We start from the raw sequence: 15423 nt of genomic DNA, 5'->3' as shown, positions 1-15423 counted from the left end.
ATCTGCATTGCCAACATTTCAATGTATACTACTGTATATGTAAAAAAATATATATATATAAAATATATATATATACATACAGTCAAGAAAATAAGTATTTGAACACCCTGCTATTTTGCAAGTTCTCCCACTTAGAAATCATGGAGGGGTCTGAAATTTTCATGGTAGGTGCATGTCCACTGTATGAGAGATAATCTAAAAAGAAAAATCCAGAAATCTCAATCTATGATTTTTTAACAATTTATTTGTGTGATACAGGTGAAAATAAGTATTTGAACACCAACATTAATATTTGGTAGAGTAGCCTTTGTTTGCAATTACAGAGGTCAAACGTTTCCTGTAGTTCTTCAGCAGGTTTGCACAGACTGCAGGAGGGATTTTGGCCCACTCCTCCACACAGATCTTCTCTAGATCAGTCAGGTTTCTGGGCTGTCGCTGAGTAACACAGACTTTCAGCTCCCTCCAAAGATTTTCAATTGGATTTAGGTCTGGAGACTGGCTAGGCCACTCCAGAACCTTGATATGGTTCTTACAAAGCCACTTCTTGGTTTTCCTGGCTGTGTGCTTTGGGTCATTGTCATGTTGGAAGATCCAGCCATGACTCATCTTCAATGATCTGACTGAGGGAAGGAGGTTTTTGGCCAAAATCTCACAATACATGGCTGCAGTCATCCTCTCCTTAATACAGTACAGTCGTCCTGTCCCATGAGCAGAAAAACACCCCCAAAGCATGATGCTACCACCCCCATGCTTCACAGTAGGGATGGTGCTCTTGGGATGGTATGCATCATTCTTCTTCCTCCAATCACGCACAGTGGAATTATGAACAAAAAGGTCAATTTTTGTCTCATCTGTCCACAAAACTTTCTCCCATGACTCCTCTGGATCATCCAAATGGTCATTGGCAAACTTAAGACAGGCCTTAACATGTGCTGGTTCAAGCAGGGGAACCTTCCGTGCCATGCATGATTTCAAAGCATGACGTCTTAGTGTATTACCAACAGTGACCATGGAAACAGTGGTCCCAGCTCTTTTCAGGTCATTGAACAAGTCCTGCCGTGTAGTCCTGGGCTGATTCCTCACCTTTATTAGCATCATTGAGACCCCACGAGGTGATATCTTGCATGGGGCTCCACTCCGATTGAGATTGGTCGTCATGTTTAGCTTCTTCCATTTTCTAATGATTGCTCCAACAGTGGACCTTTTTTCACCAAGCTGCTTGGCAATTTCTCCGTAGCCCTTTCCATCCTTGTGGAGTTGTACAATTTTGTCTCTGGTGTCTTTGGACAGCTCTTTGCTCTTAGCCATGCTGAATGTTTGGGTCTTACTGATTGTATGGGGTGGACAGGTGTCTTTATGCAGCTAACGACCTCACACAGGTGCATCTGATTCAGGATAATACAGTGGAGTGGAGGAGGACTTTTAAAGGCGGACTAACAGGTCTTTGAGGGTCAGAATTCTAGCTGATAGACAGGTGTTCAAATACTTATTTTCAGCTGTATCACACGAATAAATTGTTAAAAAATCATAGATTGTGATTTCTGGATTTTTCTTTTTAGGTTATCTCTCATACAGTAGACATGCACCTCCCGTGAACATTTCAGACCCCTCCATGATTTCTAAGTGGGAGAACTTGCAAAATAGCAGGGTGTTCAAATACTTATTTTCTTGACTGTATATATTATTGAGCTGATCTTGTTAAACTGTCAATAGCACACTTAATACGGTAATACATGGAATCAGTATGATCATGGATGATCGGAATCGGTAGCATAGATCGGAACATCCCTAGTCTACAGTACATGGTATCAGTGCTTAATAAATGCAGACTAAGCTACCGGCAACAAGTACTTAGTGGTGATAACGTCTTGTACGTCATGTAGCCATATTTGTTTTACTTTTTCATGATTTTGGTTTATTTTATGTCTCTCACACAGCGGCCATAAAAACTACATGTCATGGCCAATTATGCAAATTAGACATGGACGTCATCTGGCACTTAGGACCCCTGTGATATAGAGGAGAGTGAGGGGTCTCGTCTGGGGTTTGGGGCGTCAAATGCATGTGACTCAACACCAGCTCGCTCGTTACTGCAGCGCTTACAACACCACCACGTTGCCTTCCTTTCACCACAGTGTTTGCACACACGCGTCGCCATGGCGCCGCCATGCCTCGCTAGGGTCGAACTGGGACATTGACCGCCACCATCGGACACGGGGACGGGGGGGGTAGGAGACGGATGCGGGAGAAAAGGCAGCGCGAGCGAGAGAAGTTAGCGTTTGCGCTGAGGGCGTCTGAGAAGGAGGCTAATCTCCGAAATGAGCACGCCAACCTGAGAGCCAGCTACTGTCCTCGTTGAAGGGGAACTGCACTTTTTTTTAACAACTTTGCCTGTCGTTCACAATCCTTACAAGACAATAATACATTTGTCTTGTTTAATGCATTCTAACTTGTAAATAAACAGAGATAAAAGTCCCTTAACAATAGAGCCAATAGGAACGATGACATCATTCTGTCTATTTCGACAATAAAACCCAATAAATGAACATTCAAAAAGCACCAACATTCATTTACATTTTGTGACCTGAATATTAGCCAAGTATTAGTGATATTGTTGTCATAAGCGCTAACAATTAGAGGCGCATTGATCAGAGAGAGGTAAGTTCCTTCTGCTGCTGTATTGACCTCAGCTGGTGAGTTGCTTTCTCCCCTCGGACCTTGTGAAAGTTTAATCTGGATTACAAACCATGCCTCTCACCTTGATGGGAAAATTATGTGGACATTAACTGAAAAGTTTTTTTTTTCTTCGCGAAGATTATCAGTCATTCTTCATCTGAACGGGAATATATAAACATCCTAACAGTCAGCATTCCAGTGAGAGCAGACATTGTACAGTAAGTGATGTTTTATTATATTTGTTGGCTCTCATGAAATTTGCACCGAGTAGTAATTACATTTAATCTGGATTACAAATCATGCCTCTCATCTTGATGGGAAAATGATGTGGACATTAACTGAAAAGTCGGTCAACTTTGACAGCCAATTTAGACACGGAAATGGCAAAGAACACCCTAAAAGACGCTTCATTTTACACCAGTTTTTTCTTCGCGGAGATCATCAGTCATTCTTCATGTAAACGGGAATATATCAACATCCTAACAGTCGGCATTCCAGTGAGAGCAGACATTGTACGGTAAGTGATGTTCTATTATGTTTGTTAACTCTCATTAAATCTGCACTGAGTAGTAATTAAATTTAATCTGGATTACAAATCATGCCTCTCTCCTTGATGGAAAAATTATGTGGACATTGACTGAAAAGTCGGTCAACTTTGACAGCCAATTTAGACACGGAAATACCCTAAAAGACGCTTCATTCCACACCAGTTTTTTCTTCGCGGAGATCATCAGTCGTTCTTCATCTAAACGGGAATATATCAACATCCTAACAGTCGGCATTCCAGTGAGAGCAGACATTGTACGGTAAGTGGTGTTCTTTTATGTTTGTTAACTCTCATTAAATCTGCACTGAGTAGTAACTAAATTTAATCTGGATTACAAATCATGCCTCTCTCCTTGATGGGAAAATGATGTGGACATTAACTGAAAAGTCTGTCAACTTTGACAGCCAATTTAGACACGGAAATACCCTAAAAGACGCTTCATTCCACACCAGTTTTTCTTTGCGGAGATCATCAGTCATTCTTCATGTAAAAGGGAATATATCAACATCCTAACAGTCGGCATTCCAGTGAGAGCAGACATTGTACAGTAAGTGATGTTCTATTATGTTTGTTGGCTCTCATGAAATCTGCACAGAGTAGTAATTACATTTAATCTGGATTTACAAATCATGCCTCTCTCCTTGATGGGAAAATGATGTGGACATTAACTGAAAAGTCGGCCAACTTTGACAGCCAATTTAGACACGGAAATACCCTAAAAGACGCTTCATTCGACACCAGTTTTTTCTTCGCGGAGATCATCAGTCCTTCTTCATCTAAACAGGAATATATCAACATCCCAACAGTCGGCATTTCAGTGAGAGCAGACATTGTACGGTAAGTGGTGTTCTATTATGTTTGTTGGCTCTCATTAAATCTGCATTGAGTAGTAATTAAATTTAATCTGGATTACAAATCATGCCTCTCTCCTTGATGGGAAAATTATGTGGACATTAACTGAAAAGTTGGTCAACTTTGACAGCCAATTTAGACACGGAAATGGCGAAGAACACCCTAAAAGACGCTTCATTCCACACCAGTTTTTTCCTCGCAGAGATCATCAGTCATTCTTCATGTAAACAGGAAAATATCAACATCCTAACAGTCGGCATTCCAGTGAGAGCAGACATTGTACGGTAAGTAGTGTTCTTTTATGTTTGTTGGCTCTCATTAAATCTGCACTGAGTAGTAATTAAATTTAATCTGGACTACAAATCATGCCTCTCTCCTTGATGGGAAAATGATGTGGACATTAACTGAAAAGTCGGTCAACTTTGACAGCCAATTTAGACACAGAAATGGCGAATAATGCCCTAAAAGACGCTTCATTCCACAACACTTTTTTCTTCGCGGAGATCATCAGTCATTCTTCATCTGAACGGGAATATATCAACATCCTAACAGTCGGCATTCCAGTGAGAGCAGACATTGTACAGTAAGTGATGTTCTATTATGTTTGTTGGCTCTCATTAAATCTGCACTGAGTAGTAATTAAATTTAATCTGGACTACAAATCATGCCTCTCTCCTTGATGGGAAAATGATGTGGACATTAACTGAAAAGTCGGTCAACTTTGACAGCCAATTTAGACACGGAAATGGGGAAGAATGCCCTAAAGGACGCTTCATTCCACAACACTTTTTTCTTCGCGGAGATCATCAGTCATTCTTCATCTGAACGGGAATATATATCAACATCGTAACAGTCGGCATTCCAGTGAGAGCAGACATTGTGCAGTAAGTGATGTTCTATTATGTTTGTTGGCTCTCATTAAATCTGCACTGAGTAGTAATTAAATTTAATCTGGATTACAAATCATGCCTCTCACCTTGATGGGAAAATGATGTGGACATTAACTGAAAAGTCGGTCAACTTTGACTAAAGCTGAAACGACGCGTCGACATCGTCGACGTCATCGACGTCATCGATTACGTAAATACGTCGACGCCGTTTTTGTCGCATACCTTATTTCCTTGAATAGTCTCCGGGGCGCTAATTAATTTAAAACCTCCTCTCACTCCTGCGCTTACCAAAAGGCGTGGGGTAAATTTAGGCCTGCGCTTATAAATTTGAGTGATGTAAGGATACCATCATGAAAAGCACATTTAATAAAAAAAAACGTTATTATGGTTTTACCTTTGCTTATAAATGAGTATTCTGATCAAAAGCATCGATAAATTGTTTATAGAAGTCTTCCTTATTTTTCTTCAGTTTTAAAAGTCTCTCTGTCTCGATGGAGATATTCCTTTAAGTATTACCTCCTGCTTCGATTGAAAGTCCAGTTTAGAAAACTGTTTTATTTTAGATATGTAATCCTCCATGTTAAAAGTGCAAGCAAACGATCGCTGCGCACTCTTTTTGCTTGTTGTCTTCTTCTGCAGCACCGGTCTTCTGCAGTACCGGTAGTCGCAAGAAGGATCACTAGCGCCCTCTACCACCAGGAGGCGGGAGTCATTTAATGACTCATATTTGACACACGCAGCTACGGTATATTAATAAAACATAGCTGCTTACTGTTCTTTTTAGCATATTCAATAGCTTGGACCTTAAATCCTACTGAATAGCTCTTAACCCTTTATGCGATTTCAAATGATTGAAATCAGCCTCCTCCATTTTGAAAATGATGACTTGTGACGTGACGAGTTTGACCCGGCGAAAGTTCTAGACATGCGCTAATAAAAATAATATCTTGCGAAACGAGTTTGACTCGAGGCATGCAAATACTATAAACCCGGCGCCAATTCAAGGAAATACGCACTTTTTTGTATTGGATGTTTATCTTTATTTTTGCACATTTTAAAGCAAAATAAGCAATACTTTTACTTTTGAAATGCTTATACTATTGCAGAATACTAAGATTTGCACTGGATGTTTACTTTTATATTTGCACATTAAAAAGCAAATAAGCTACTTTTAATTTTGTTAAATGTTAAAAGTTTTAAATGTTTACATTGTTACAGAATATTTTGTCATGTTGTTGTCAATGTTGACTGAATGGCCATACTTTTTTTTTGGTAAATAAAAGCCATGCCTTTTGAAAAAACTGGCCTACATTTATTTTTTTATCTTCATTTTAAATAAAAAAAATAATCGGTAAAAGGAAAAATAAGCCAATTTAGACACGGAAATACCCTAAAAGACGCTTCATTCCACACCAGTTTTTTCTTTGCGGAGATCATCAGTCATTCTTCATCTAAACGGGAATATATCAACATCGTAACAGTCGGCATTCCAGTGAGAGCAGACATTGTACGGTAAGTGGTGTTCTATTATGTTTGTTGGCTCTCATGAAATCTGCACTCAGTAGTAATTAGTGATGTTGTTGTAAGAACAAATCGAACGCTGATGTGTTTGTGAAAGTAATATGCTGCAGTATGCTCAAAATGAGCAAAATGCATAAATACTACATTTTATTATGAATGTTACCACATTAAATATATACTTGTAGCGTGTATATACGTAACATTTTTTATTGGATTTTTGGATTGGATGTTTTTTTAAGCGCTTTATAATCAAAATAGAGCGACTCCTATTGGCTCCATTGCAAGCTGACGTTTGCTTGCATTTATTTATGAGTTAGAATGCATTAAAAAAAATTAAAAAACATATGTGTTCTTGTCCTACAGAAGGATTGTGAATAATGGGCAAAATAAAAATAAAAAATTCAGTTCCCCTTCAAGGATCGTTAAGGCCTCAAGTGGACCAAAACTTTGTATCGTTGCAACATAAGGCTGTGTTAGCTAAAAACGGCCGCTAATTAACTACAAATTAACACTCACTTAAAGGGCCGCTAATGCTTACGATATTAGCACATATTTCATAGTTCTGGACCTGCAAATTAAATGAAAATGTCACTACAATAGACACAGTAGTGATTTTAGGCTCCTTTTCTAACGAGTTTCATATTGCGTAATATGTGTTTTTGGTAGGATCTTCATCCGGAATCGTGTTATTTTCACGCAGAATTTGAAGGAATGATCAAATATGGCTGCCAGATTTTTTTTTATGCAGGTTGTAGCAATACAACTCAATCAGGGGTCAGCCTGCATACATTTCCAAATAATGGGAATATGAGGAAAGTGTGCATCTCTCCAGTCAAATTGACTCGCACAAAATGGAACAGACCAAGTGAAACGAGTTTAATTTGCAGTAGAGATAAATGCTTTAAAATGTAATATCGGAAATTATCGGTATAGGTTTCAAGAAGTAAAATTAATGACTTTTTAAAACGCCGCTGTACGGAGCGGTACATATCCGGTAAAACACGGACGTCTAGTATACTCTGGACTGAAGCTGTGTGCCTTCTTTGTTTTTGTAGCTGTTGTTTTGAGGCATGTTTAAAAAAAAAAAAAAAAATGCACTTTGTGAAAGTCAAAGTATAGTATTTCTAATAGTTGTAATGGGTATCAGGATTATCTCAGGGAGAGCATGTCCCAAATTCCAAGCTGTTTTGAGGCATGTTAAAAAAAATAATGCACATTGTGACTTCAATAATAAATATGGCACTGCCATGTTGGCCCTTTTTTCCATAACTGGAGTTGAAGTTGTTCTCTTATTTTGGAAAACCTTGTTTTTGATTGATTGATTGAAACTTGTATTAGTAGATTGCACAGTACAGTACATATTCCGTACAACTGACCACTAAACGGTAACACCCGAATAAGTTTTTCAACTTGTTTAAGTCGGGGTCCACGTTAATCAATTCATGGTAAAGTTACATTGTTTAATTCATCCAGCGGGGCATCACAACCAAATTAGCAGTGACGTGCGGTCACTAGAGGCAGGTGAGGCGGGGCCTCACCTGCCATCATGGAAAGAAAAAAAATGTAAAAAGAAAAAAAATTAATTAAATTGTTATATATATCCAGTGATTATACTATAAAGTTATTTTCCATTTAACTTCATCAGTTTTAGATTATTTTTATTCAAAACCGCTGAATTTTTACATTTGCCGTTCAAATACTGAGAAGAGACGGTGCGGTGATCAGCAGCCAGTTGAGGCACGTCACTCAGTTGTGCCTCACCATGGATTGAGGACTCGGCTAACTGCTGGCCTGCTGTGCAGTGAGACCGTATTGCTATATGAATTATATTATACATTTCCATAGTTTAGTTAGCTGAGGTATATAATGTACAGTGTATTTTGTCAACAACTGTATGTGTGTAACGTATTTCTTGTGCTGAGCGATCATAAAACTGCTGCGAAGACGCACTGGCTGAGGCTCGCGTAACCCCGCCTCCTGGTGCCGGTTCAGGCACCTTCGCCGCAGACCACACCCCCCGACGGGAGCGCCACACCAACCAAACCCTCCACGTGCAAGACCGAATCCACCCAAAAAAAGTCACTTAACAAGAAGCCATAAAGTGCAAAAACAACAATGCTCGCGCCGGAGGAGCCGTGAACGACTGCAGGGACACAACATTAGGAACACCTGCAGACTGCAGCACGGATTTCATATTTCATTCATTCACAACTACTCCAACACGAACACCACTGTTCCCGCACTTATAAGTATAGGTAAGACCATAATAATGTTTTTTTTATTAAATGTGCTTTTTTGTGTGCTACAGTTTGTATGTGTTAAGTTAAAGTTAAGTTAAAGTACCAATGATTGTCACACACACACTAGGTGTGGTGAAATTTGTCCTCTGCATTTGACCCATCCCCTTGATCACCCCCTGGGATGTGAGGGGAGCAGTGGGGAGCAGTGGGCAGCAGCGGCGCCGCGCCCGGGAATAATTGTTGGTGATTTAACCCCCAATTCCAACCCTTGATGCTGAGTGCCAAGCAGGGAAGAATGCTGGTATGAGCTTTTAAACATAACCCGTTAACTGCTGCCAATCAAATGGTGAATAAGATACTCTTTAGGGTTCATATGTTTGTAAATCTGACTGTGATGAAGTCAGTGCCTCACCAGTCATGAACCTCACCGCACGTCACTGCAAATTATGCATAATAATGTGTTAATTCCACGACTGTATATATCGGTATCGGTTGATATCGGAATCGGTAATTAAGAGTTGGACAATATCGGATATCGGCAAAAAAGCCATTATCGGACATCTCTAATTTGCAGCAATCATTTTAGTGACTCTGACTCTGAAGAAGGGTTTTGTCAAGTGTTTGGATGGAAAAAATTTAAAATACGGTAAATCCTGTGCAACTTTGAGAAGAGAAAGACTGAGTCCGAACCTGCGCTCCAAATTGAGAGAAAAATAACGTAAGTCGCTACTATTCTATTTTGTGTCCTCTTCTACTGGTGTTTTCCACAAGATGCTTCTGAAAGAGCATGAGGACACACAGGCTATGGTGTCTATGGAAGAGCAGGGAAGTCCGATATATTTTTTTTTTTTGCTCATATTGTTAACCATACCGGTTTTGAAGTAATCATGGACCAGGTCGGAAAAAACTATTAATTATTGCAACTAAGTGATCAAAATAATAATTCTACATGCCTGTATCCACACTGTCTAATGGGCTTCAGTTATGTTGATGATGGCATATAGAGTACCAAATACAGTTAGTTATCTACAAATTACTCAAAAAATAATTGATATGGGAAATGACCGCCGGATTCATTTTCCGGAGCAAAAAATAGGGTCATCTGGACACTATGGGTCTTTTAATCCAAAGGTGTCGTATTGAGAAAAGAAAAAAAAGGCTACGACAAAAACTACAATATATTTTTCACCGTTTTTTCACACTAAAAGTTAACTTCAATGTTGGTCAAAATATGCTGAAAAGTTAAATTGTATTTTAGGCAAATACTTGTTTGTGACATCACAAAATATTACGAATGCACACTTTTTTCCTGTAATAATATGCCTTTTTTCCAGAATATTCTGACATGTTAAGGTAAATATTAAAAATAAAAATAGTCTGAAAATTCTGACACCCGTCAATCCATTATTTTTATAAAAGGTAAAAGTTCAAAGGAAAGTGTTTTTCCACATAGATACAGTCGTGGTCAAAAGTTTACATACACTTGTAAAGAACATAATGTCATGGCTGTCTTGAGTTTCCAATAATTTCTACAACGCTTATTTTTTTGTGGTACAGTGATTGGAGCACATACTTGTTGGGTACCAAAAAACATTCATGAAGTTTGGTTCTATTATGAATTCATTATGGGTCTACTGAAAATGTGACCAAATCTGCTGGGTCAAAAGTATACATACAGCAATGTTAATATTTGGTTACATGTCCCTTGGCAAGTTTCACTGCATTTTTTGAGTAATTTGTAGATAACTAACTGTACTTGGTGCTTTTAGTAGCCATCCACAAGCTTCTGGCAAGCTTCTGGTTGAATTTTTGACCACTCCTCTTGACAAAATTGGTGCAGTTCAGCTAAATTTGTTGGTTTTCTGACATAGACTTGTCTCCTCAGCATTGTCCACATGTTTAAGCCAGGACTTTGGGAAGGCCATTCTAAAACCTTAATTCTAGCCTGATTTAGCCATTCCTTTACCACTTTTGACGTGTGTTTGGGGTCATTGTCCTTTTGGAACATCCAATTGCGACCAAGACCCAACCTCCGGGCTGATGATTTTAGGTTGTCCTGAAGAATTTGGAGGTAATCCTCCTTTTTCATTGTCCCATTTACTCTCTGTAAATCACCAGTTCCATTGGCAGCAAAAGAGGCCCAAGGCATAATACTACCACCACCATGCTTGACGGTAGGAATTGTGTTCCTGGGATTAAAGGCCTCACCTTTTCTCCTCCAAACATATTGCTGGGTATTGTGGCCAAACAACTCAATTTTTGTTTCTGTTGTAGAAATTATTGGAAACTCAAGACAGCCATGACATTATGTTCTTTACAACTTTTGACCAGGACTGTACATCCACATGTTTCATGAATATGTTAATAGAAACAACAATCAGCGCCTCTTCAGGCTACAACCAAGTACTGCACTCCATTTTTCCCTCAATTTCTGCAAGATGCCATGAATACACAATCCTTTACAATTCTTCAGCGTCAATATTTCCACTACATCATCAGCGATGAAGCTGAAATCTTTATGCACATCAGACTCCGCCCACATTTCAAGCTCAAACAAAAGTAGCAAAGTAACAAATGTCCTTTTTGTTGTGGGAATCGTGAAGCTCTTACCTGCGGCAGGGCGGAGCTGAGCTGCCTCTGCAGCGAGTCGCGGTCGTAGATGACGTCCTGCAGGTGCTGCTGGGCCAGACCCAGACTCTCCTGCGTCTCCCTCAGCGTGTCCAGCAGCCGGTCCCTCTCATCCAGCATGTTGACCATCAGCTGCTCAAAGTGCGAGTCCGGGTCCGACGAGCTGCTCTGGGAACCGCGCTGACTCAGCGCCGTGTCCTCGCTGATGGTGGGCATCACCTCGCACATCATCTTGGCGGCGCTGAGGCGCATGCAAAAAAAAAAAAGACAGTTATTTGCCTGCAACAGTTAGCATTAGCAGTTCTCTATTATTATTTTTTTTTACAAATATAAACACCTTTAAAAACACTTTACTGTTGAGCCAACACACTGGATTGTAGCTTAGAAATGGCAGTGGCATGACTACCCAAATCACTGTACCTTGCAGGTTTCAAAAAAAATGTAATAAAATATTGTAAATTCCTTTTCTCCTAGGCTTTGAACCCTGCGGCTTATAAAATGGTGCAACTAATTTATGGATGATTTTTCTTTGCTGAAGGCCATAATGTAAATAGATAATAAAAACAGACAACAACACTGAAATATGTGTTTTTTAGAAGTGTTTACTCACTGCAAGCATTGCATTGCCCCTCTGTTTGGACAGAGCTATGAACTGGAAGTACAATTGCTGTTCGGTCTTCTAGCAGTCAATGGCGTTTCTACTCGTATGGATTCTTTATCGATCACTCAAAGCAACAATTATAAGTTTTACAATATAACTAAAACAATCCTTATTTACCAAAACGTCCCATGCTTGATGTCTGTTGGAGGGTTTTCAAGCATATTTGTACATGCTATCGTAATGCAATGAAGCTAGCGTCGTTAGCATTAGCTAATATGCTAACATTTTTACAAGTTAGTACTATTTTTGTATTGTTTCAGTTTAATAAATTCACCAAAACGTCACTGTGGACTTATTGAGTCTGTTAAGATGATTGGAGAACTAGCTCCCGTAGTGTCACACCGCGGTGAGGGAAGTCTTGTCTTGGTTTTTTCTGTCTTGTGATTTACATGTTTTATTTTGAAAAGCAACTCCTCTTGTTTCAGATCACGGGTCCTTCCTCTTGTGTCACCAGTCTGACGTCATTCCTGACCCTTGATTGTTTCCACCTGTTTCCCATTATCCTCATGTTCTTTATAAGCCCAAGCCTCCCCTTGTTCTGTGCCAGATTGTCTCGAGCTTTCGTGCCTGTCTTGCGTTCCATGTCCCTGTTCATGTCCATGCCTTGCCTTGTCTCACGTCTACATCCTTGCTCCCAGAATATCCCACGCTGTAATTTTGAATTAACTTTTTTCCACCCTCAGAGTGACTTTTGTTATCCTACCTTTTTCTACCGCAGTGGTGAGTTATTATTTTTCCTTAAAGATTTTTTCCTCAAAGTTTGTTGAGTGATTTTTTGTTTACATTGATTAGAGTAGTTAAGTTTTATAGTCTTTATTTTCTTCCTCCTGTTTGGAGCGTTTTTTGTTAAAGTTTTTTGATAACAGATACGATGCTAATTATATCGTCCTTATTTTTGTATTCCTCCTTTTTTGGAGTGATTTTCGGTTTTTCCCTTTTGGAACATTTTGTCGATAGTATTTTTGTATATTCATAGTAATTGAATTTACTCGGCTCTGGAGGCTTAAAGAGTATTTCAAAATAAAAGCTTTATTTGGAATCACCTCTCTGCATCTGAGTCCCTTCCTCCGTCCAAGCCTGACACGGAGCTAGTTAGTGCATGACAATAATTTCTGTTTTGTTTGATCAGCCATCTTACTGCCGTTTTACAGACACCCTTTGGAAAAAATTAAGGTTTCTAAAAAAATAATTTACAAAATACTTCAGTGTAAATACCTCATTTCACAACGTATATACAGTATCTGTGGCTTACAGTCCAGTGCGGCTAAAATATGGAAAAATATTTTTTCTTCTCAAATTTAGTGGGTGCGGCTTATACACCTATGCGCGCCATAGTCTGGAAAATACAGTAGTAGCACACGCTACCAGCTAACGATTAGGGCGGTAGTTGTCAGCTAGTGATTAGCATGCTAGTTGCCAACCATAAACATCTTATAAGTAGACGCGGCATCGACCGCTACTGCCTACTGGCGCTGACGCGACGCGGGGCCGCCATCTTGGAGTGGTGATCCACTCCACTCAGTGCAATTCCTTTGGCAGGAGCAATGAACTGTCAGCGCATTTAATTCATCTTACCTCACTGAATACCACTGATTTTCACGCGCTTTTTTGTCATACATGTAGCTATGATAAAGGACACAGGTTTTGGCGTGTTTTATTATTCATAGTTTACTTAACGACAACAGAATATTCGTATATGCTATAAGTGACCAGACGTCCGAGATCAAAACTGGGAATATAATCCCAGAGAAGGGGGGAAAAAAAACGGTCAGCTATTTTTAAATTCAAGAAACAATATGATTAGGTTATAAAGCGGTAGAAAATGGATGGATGGATACATGCGTATATCCTACATAAACAATGTAGAATGTACATTAGATATCTATATATCTTAGGGACCTATAGACTGTATCTCTGTTGCTGCAGCAGCAGAGAGTTTATTCTGTCTTGACACTTTGTATTGATATTTTCTATTACATTCTTCCCTTAAATGATCATGTTTACACTGATTGATATGTATTTTTTTATGTATGTCGCTTTGGATAAAAGCGTTTGCCAAATACTTAAACATAAACATATATAAACACCTGAAAGTCTTTATATCAGCTAAAACCACCAAACTGTTTCACTGGATTCAGAATAAAACCAAATTCTGTCTCACAATCTTTATCTTCATCATTTATTTCAACTTTATGTTATTCAAGTATGACATTTTTACATTTAATTAATTTCATTGACAAGCAATTCTATTATGGTCATCCTCTTGTTTGCTAGCAGCTACGATTTCAGTACTATTGAAGATCTTTGCTCCTTCTCAACTCTGTGGTAATATTATTTTCACAAAATACAACCAATAGTACGTTAATGTTAAATCTTACTTGTGAAAATGTATACTTGTGAGATGACTGTATTATGCTGATAGTATATACAGCATTTATACCATAGAATAGAATAGAATATATCTTTATTGTCATTGTACAACGAAATTGTAAGCAAAACTAATTTAGTGCAAATTCATAATAACACATAAAAACATAGATAAATAGATAAAAATACATGAATTGATTAACGTGGACCCCGACTCTTATTACTTATTCGGGTGTTACTATTTAGTGGTCAATTGTACGGAATATGCACTGTACTGTGCAATCTACTAATAAAAGTCTCTATCAATCAAAAAGTAATCCCCCGATTCCTATTTTCAATCACCAGCCGGGCATCTTTGTTTTCTACCTGTCAACTGTCAGTTTAGGCTGCTCGCCGGCTCCTCATCACCATTTCAAGATGGCGGCCGAATTTCTCGCGTCACAGCAGCCAATGCTGCGTCTACTTATAAGATGTCTGTGTTGCCAACTAGCTATTAGTGGCTCTATACTGTTTTACTTGAATATCTTCTTATACATTGCACAATAACAAGGTATCTTTAAGACCAGTTTAATACAAAACACAATTACAATTTTGGTAGACCCTTCTGGTCTACAAACCCCGTTTCCATATGAGTTGGGAAATTGTGTTAGATGTAAATATAAACGGAATACAATGATTTGCAAATCATTTTCAACCCATATTCAATTGAATATGCTACAAAGACAACATATTTGATGTTCAAACTGATAAACATTTTTTTTTTTTGCAAATAATCATTAACTTTAGAATTTGATGCCAGCAACACGTGACAAAGAAGTTGGGAAAAGTGGCAATAAATACTGATAAAGTTGAGGAATGCTCATCAAACACTTATTTGGAACATCCCACAGGTGAACAGGCAAATTGGGAACAGGTGGGTGCCATGATTGGGTATAATAGTAGATTCCATGAAATGCTCAGTCATTCACAAACAAGGATGGGGTGAGGGTCACCACTTTGTCAACAAATGCGTGAGCAAATTGTTGAACAGTTTAAGAAAAA

The 15423-nt window shown here is 38.8% G+C and overlaps 1 protein-coding gene across 2 annotated transcripts in view; it reads right to left on the bottom strand.

Annotated features, from left to right (window-relative positions):
• ppfia2 (PTPRF interacting protein alpha 2) overlaps positions 1-15423 on the bottom strand; it is a 167832-nt gene that overhangs the window by 142017 nt on the left and 10392 nt on the right. For both annotated transcript variants that reach the window (XR_009815213.1, XM_061959630.1), the window contains exon 2: positions 11337-11595. Coding sequence is in view for 1 of the 2 variants with exons in the window: in XM_061959630.1 (XP_061815614.1) it covers positions 11337-11585 (249 nt within the window). In the remaining variant the exon portion in view is untranslated. The remainder of the gene's footprint in view (positions 1-11336; positions 11596-15423) is intronic.

Source organism: Nerophis lumbriciformis, linkage group LG05 (genome assembly GCF_033978685.3).
Source record: "Nerophis lumbriciformis linkage group LG05, RoL_Nlum_v2.1, whole genome shotgun sequence".
In the NCBI taxonomy this organism is placed as follows: Eukaryota; Metazoa; Chordata; class Actinopteri; order Syngnathiformes; family Syngnathidae; genus Nerophis; species Nerophis lumbriciformis.
The sequence above is the reverse complement of the archived record's forward strand: the minus strand, read 5'-3'. Positions and strand labels throughout refer to the sequence as shown.